Source organism: Octopus bimaculoides, chromosome 11 (assembly GCF_046866305.1).
Source record: "Octopus bimaculoides isolate indiv1 chromosome 11, ASM4686630v1, whole genome shotgun sequence".
NCBI lineage: Eukaryota > Metazoa > Mollusca > Cephalopoda > Octopoda > Octopodidae > Octopus > Octopus bimaculoides.
This window is the reverse complement of record NC_142938.1, coordinates 32,221,169-32,227,367: the sequence shown is the minus strand read 5'-3', so window position 1 is coordinate 32,227,367 and position 6,199 is coordinate 32,221,169. Positions and strand designations below refer to the sequence as shown.

At 35.6% G+C, this 6,199-nt stretch overlaps 1 protein-coding gene across 4 annotated transcripts in view; it reads right to left on the bottom strand.

Moving 5' to 3' along the window:
* Positions 1 to 2,417: 2,417 nt before the first annotated feature.
* LOC106868367 (ADP-ribose glycohydrolase MACROD1) overlaps positions 2,418 to 6,199 on the bottom strand; it is a 77,275-nt gene continuing 73,493 nt past the window's right edge. For 3 of the 4 annotated variants that reach the window (XM_014913587.3, XM_014913586.3, XM_089359776.1), the window contains one exon: positions 2,418 to 3,406. In XM_014913587.3, coding sequence (XP_014769073.1) covers positions 3,258 to 3,406 — 149 coding nt within the window. In that variant the 3' untranslated portion in view covers positions 2,418 to 3,257. Of the gene's footprint in view, positions 3,427 to 6,199 lie in introns of all 4 variants that reach the window. The other variant, XM_052971675.2, reaches the window with a different exon arrangement.

Genomic DNA, 6,199 nt, shown 5'->3' with positions numbered 1-6,199 from the left:
AAGAATTCAATGGCTAAAGCTGGAGTAAAAGAATGAATATTGCTAATAAAGGAAATTAAACCAAACTTGACTGATGCTTTTGTTGTTTTTTTTCAGTGTGTCACTTTAATTCCAATGAATATCATCAATCCTCTCTTTAAGAGGCAACTACATTATCTGATGCTCCATTTCCTTAAGATGATGTAGTGTGAAACAAGGGAAATTTGGCTGATTTTGCATTTTTACATGTCACGCAACTATGGAGAGATTGCAAAATGACATAATGGTAGTTCCATAGAACTAATGGTGTTGTGAATGTCACATTTTAATTGCCAGTCTGGGTTAATTTATAGTTTGATGGGAGCTATTGTCAATGTTATGGTGAGAGACACCAAAAAATAGAAAGTCCACTGCCAAGAAAATATTCCTGATGATATTGAGTGGAGTGTTGGCTGGTGAGGAGTGAAAGCTTAGTTGTCTCTCAAAAGTATGACCTGGCAGCTTGTCTCATACAGTTGTGACCCAACATAAACAGCTTCTCACCTTTCTTCCACAGTACATTCTTGGAGGTCCCTTGGCTCCAAGGAAGATGACATTCCATCAAGTTGGTGCCAAACACATTTGGTGAATAGAGACCAAAAGCTGAGCAGCAGAGTCTTCCACAGGTTGGACAGGGAAGCAAAGAGCTGGACGTTAGAGGTGATGTAGCAGCAGCAAGTCTTGTTAAGCACTCATTAAACCACTGACAATGCCTTGTCTCACTGGTTTCACAAGCTTGATGGCAGATGGTCTGCCATCTGCTTCAATCCACAGTGAAGGAGATACAAAGATCAAGTTGCTGTACATTCTAATGATTCTGTTAGTCCAGTACAAGTACATGGCCAGAAATTCAAGGGACAAGTTAACTGAATAACTTGACCTCAGTATGTGGCTAGTATTTTATTAGCCCCAAAGAGATGACAGGCAAAAATTATCTTCAGCAAGATTTGAACTGAGACCATGAAGAACTGGAACAAATATTGCAGTGCATTTTGTCTAACACTGATTCTGGCATAGTATTAATACCATGAAGTCCACCCCCAGTACTTTCACTTCAGAACATAAAGAATAAACAGAACTGACACAAAGCATTTTGTCCAATGCTGTAACAATGCTACCAAACCACTACCTCAGTAATGGTTTCAAATCTTGGCTCAAGGCTAGCAAGTTCAAGGGATGGGGTAAGTTAATTATATCAACCCCAGTGCCCAACTGGTACTTATTTTATTGACCCCAAAAAGAGGAAAGGCAAAGTTGACCTCAGCAGAATTTAAACACAGAACGTAAAGATGGCTGAAATGCCACAAAGCGTTTTGCCCAGCTTGTTAATGGTTCTGCCAACTCATTGCCTTTACCACATTAGTATTAATAAAATAGCTGTAATATCAGCTATAATCCAATCAACATATTTTAAATAAAGGCATTCTAACCATGATCATCATCTCTAAAGCTTCCTTGATATTTGCAGTAAATAACCAACACTGGCAGCTATCTAGCTTTATTATTAATCAAATCATTGCATGTTCACTGTTCCATGCTTGCTTGGATAAACTAGTATCTGTTGAGACAGGTTTTCTACAGCCAGGTGCCCTTCCTGTTGCCAAAATTCACCTTTTACAAGCAAAGTAATATTTCCCAAAGCCAGGCATATTTTTCTATGGAAGACTGGAAATTGACATCACTTCATGATGGGATGGTTGTGAATAAACCATCCCATCATGTCAGGATAAGGGTTTACACACATGAATACTTATGTGCTACATAGTAGAAGACACTTTGGCAAGTGTTTTGTACTATACGTAAAATAAAAGAAATAGAAATTTTTAAAAATGTCATTGTTTATATAACTTGGTGAGCAAGTTCTAACCAGTTAAATTTTTCTGATTTAAACTATTGAAACTGTCTAAAAGTATTTAGCATTGTCCCTAACAACTTAATGGCTGATGAGGCTTACTTAGCAACACATGACAAGGAAATTTGAAATCATAGTGATGCTACTCGTTTTAGGATTTGTTCACAAAGTTTTCATAAAGGAATAGTTTCTTAAAGACAACTATAAATGGTCTGTTGATGGATTTGAACCCAGTATAGATAGCAAACTACATTCGTGAAATCAAAACCTTTCTTCTACTTAACAGCACTTATTGGTTTTGATAAGAAGGGGTTGGGACCCTGTAAAAGCCAGTGGCATTGTGGTTAACATACCCATTAAAAGTTAGTTTTTAATATTTGTATTTCAATGTCCCAGCTGCTTTAAAAATTACTCATCTCATAACTTTGTAAAAGCCAATGTGATCTTCATATTAATGTCTTTTTCTTTTTTTCTTTTTTTGCATGGACAAGCTAGACAGAAATTTATAAAGACAAGAAAACATTTTCAAAGTAAAAAAACTCAAATATGAAATTTTATATTTTTCTTTTAATCTTTAATTTTTATTTAAATTTCATTCCAAATAAACTGAAAACCCCAAAATAAAATCCCTCCAAGATTAATTATATATTTGACAAAAAGTTATCAAATTTAATTACAACCTATCACACAAGCATGTGACATTATTACTTGTAAACACAGTGTCTTGCTGTGAACATTTGTTAGTCATGGTAGGTAAAGCCCCAACTTAAAAACATGTGATCGGAAATTGATCTAGTAATGATCTTGAAGCCACTTTAAACTCTCTCTGGGTTCAATATATCACATCCACTTGAGTGTAGTGGACCCCTTACAAATATTACTGCATATAATAATTGTTTAAACATCAGTGTCAGAAGACTATTGTCTGTGTCGATATACTTAGCTCTTGATACTGATTCACCTTGTTTCAGTCAACAACACATTGGTGGCAGAAGGCCACCTATGTGTGTTGTTGAGCTCTGAGTCTGCTCTGATTACGCACACCTATGTTAAGACATTATTATTGATTTAATGAACTAGTGTAACTTAGGAATCAGCAGCAGAGACATAAAATTAAAACCAATGGTCATTCCACCCAAGGAGGTTTAGGTAAATGTAATGCAGTTAATTCATGTCGAAATTTGAAAGGCAAACAAATACATTAAGAAAACAATAAACAAACAAACAAAATTGTAACTCATTTTATATATGCTGCCACACCAAAACACCACCACCAATATGATGGCTGAACAACCCCAAATATTTTCTCAAAGACTGCTTTACCATATTTCAAATTAATTAGTGTTGTTATTGTGTTTCTTAAATTTCATTATTCTTGACACACACCCTATCCTTTATATGATTGTTGGGTGGTGACAGAACCCTTCTTGGTGTCCCTGATAAGTGAAGATTCTGCATTAGCTGCAACTTGATTACTTTCAACATTCACTACTACTGGTTCTTCTTTGTCTTCCTCTGCTGTTGTTGCTGCACATTCTGCAATTATTATTAAAAAACTGATTTCACTGAAAGTTTTAAAACAAGAAAAAGATAGCAAATACACTATAACTAATTTTTGTTGGATAGGCACACATTTTTGAAAGTGAAGGCAACTATAGTTCTTTGTGGTTAAAGCTAAGGTTAAACTAGTGCATAAAATTAGAATAATGTTTACTGTTTTACTCTATAGGTTTCATACACCAAACAATGGTAGTGGTTAACAACATTCAAAATACGATTTCTCTATAGTTTTGACTTCAAACTGAGTCAAGGAATATGAATGCATATTTATATCATCACTAGCTGGCCCCATGCCATCAAAAATGATGGCTAATTGTAGTATTTTATATATAAATATGGATGGTAAATCAAATTAATATACTTGTCAATGTTATCCAGTGGTTGTCTTCTGACATCGATCATCGTTTGTTACTGAAAGAACGCTGATTCACACATACAAACGTTCACATACTTCCCTTGTACACATACACTCACACAGTTGAAACGCTGTTTGATTTTTTTTTTCAGCGTTGAATGTTCACCATCCCACTTCCATTACACACACATTCACATACTTCCCTTTTACATACACACATGTGCACACACAGTTGAAACTCTCCCACTACCAGTTTGCCATCACTCCTTCCTTACTTATTCATCCATCACCCCTTTTCTTTCTCATTCATGTGTTGTGATGGAGAAAAACACAAGAGTATTATTATAGTAGATATTTATGTCTACTTTTCTGCTAGCATAGCATACACACATTATCATTGTTTTAACATCCAGTTTTCTATGCTTGCATTAGTTGGACAGAATGCACAGCAGATGTAAATGTAACAAAGTATATGAATATATTTCACATTATCTGGTATAGAACTCAATATATTGGGCAGAATGGACAGATATATATTATATATAAGGTCTTTCCAGAAGTTTTCAGCAGACAATAATTTCAAAGAAGTACAAAACTCCTAATTTCCTTCAAAGTAGGATCCTCTGCCGCCAATGCACTTGTAACGCTCTGGCCACTTAGTGAAAGCCTCATGGCAGTCCTCCAAAGAAGACCCTTGTCACAATCTCCATCTTCCAAATGACTGGCCCAGAGGTTCTCCTTTAGCTTTGGGAACTAAAAGTCACAGAGAGCAAGGTCCAGACTATAGAGAGAGAGTGAGGGACAGTTTTGATGTCCATCTCTGTTAAATAGTTGTTTACCAGAATGTTCATTACTGAGTACCCTAGGAACAAATTTTGCACATGTTCAGATCTTCATGAATAATTCTGTGTACAGTTGCCACAACAGGTTTGATATATATATGTATATATATATACACATACATACATACATACATACATACATACACTCTGCCAATTTGGGAGGAGACAGGCATTAAATGATGATCATACACACACACATTGCCAAGTATACCTGAATGAGGGTTGGATCTAATTTCAGAGTGTGGAAAGAATTTCATAAATCTCCTCCTGATGAAGGAGAGTTTATGACCAGTTACATAGTGTGAAGTGGAAGAGAGAAAAGGTAAGATGTCGGACAACATTCCCAGACTGCTCAGGTATTTCTCCCCCAACAGCAACATAAACAATATAAAACAGAGATTGTGCAGAAAAAGTCCACAAGTAAATTTAACTCATATCCCAGGTAGTATATATCTACTTCTATAATTGACCACAGACAGATGAGAAATAAGTCCTATAGGATAGGCAACCAGTTAATTTCAGTGGCATTCATAGAAAAAGTAAATGTTCTTCTTAACTTGGTGAACAATAATTGTCCAAACACGTAGAAATATTTGTAGCAGAATTGAACTACAGACCTTTCAATACAATCAGACATAGTTGCACTCTTACAATAGGTTAGGTGAATGACAGCATGCTACAATAATGTGAGCATGTTGGTTGTAGGAGCACCACAAAAGTGATGAAAATAGCAGAATTGTGATTGTGAAGCAAATTTAAAGTCTCAGGTTTAATTCCTTGGGTCAAGTCATGTCTTGTGAAGACAAAAACTATGTGAAATCCCATCAGATCAATTGTATTGGTAATTCAAAGGTCTGGTCTTGTTACACTCATTCTCTTTGAGAATTACACTAAAGACATGTATATATGGAATAATCAATCACTTACTTGCTAATGAGCAAGTCAGTTATCAAACAACTGATCTGTTCATTGAAACTGATGAAGAACCAATTACTCAAGAATTAGTAGAAATTGGTAGACCAAGAGAGTGGTCTGCCATCAATGTGCGCATGCCCTCCACAGGACAATGAAGGTATCTACAACAACATATATTGAAACTTTACTGTCTTGTGGCTGTAATCTGACCTCTTATGTCAAATGGTAGCACACCAGATATATTTGAGGTGCTTCAGGTGAAATGTCTATGGGCCTATTGGAACTGGAACCAGTTGCAGAAGACTGTGACAACTGGTAGTATATACCAGCTCATCAAGAATTCAAGGGAACAATGACTCACCAGAAACAACAAATCTCCCTCAAATCATACTCTGTTACCTTATATAAAAGGAAGATACATAAGACAGGCTCTGATATATAAAAATATGAGACTGTCATGGCTGGAATACTTTTGATCACAGATCTGTTTATTCAGAGCTGACCTAGAGCTAAACATGTTTATAACAAAAGAATGCAATATCAATAACATCCCAGTATGGTCATAAGTACAAAGGTAAAATCTGTGCAACAATAGATATCTATGCACATGTTGCAATGGCTATTACCCACAAATTAACTTTATAAAGTGAAAAGGTA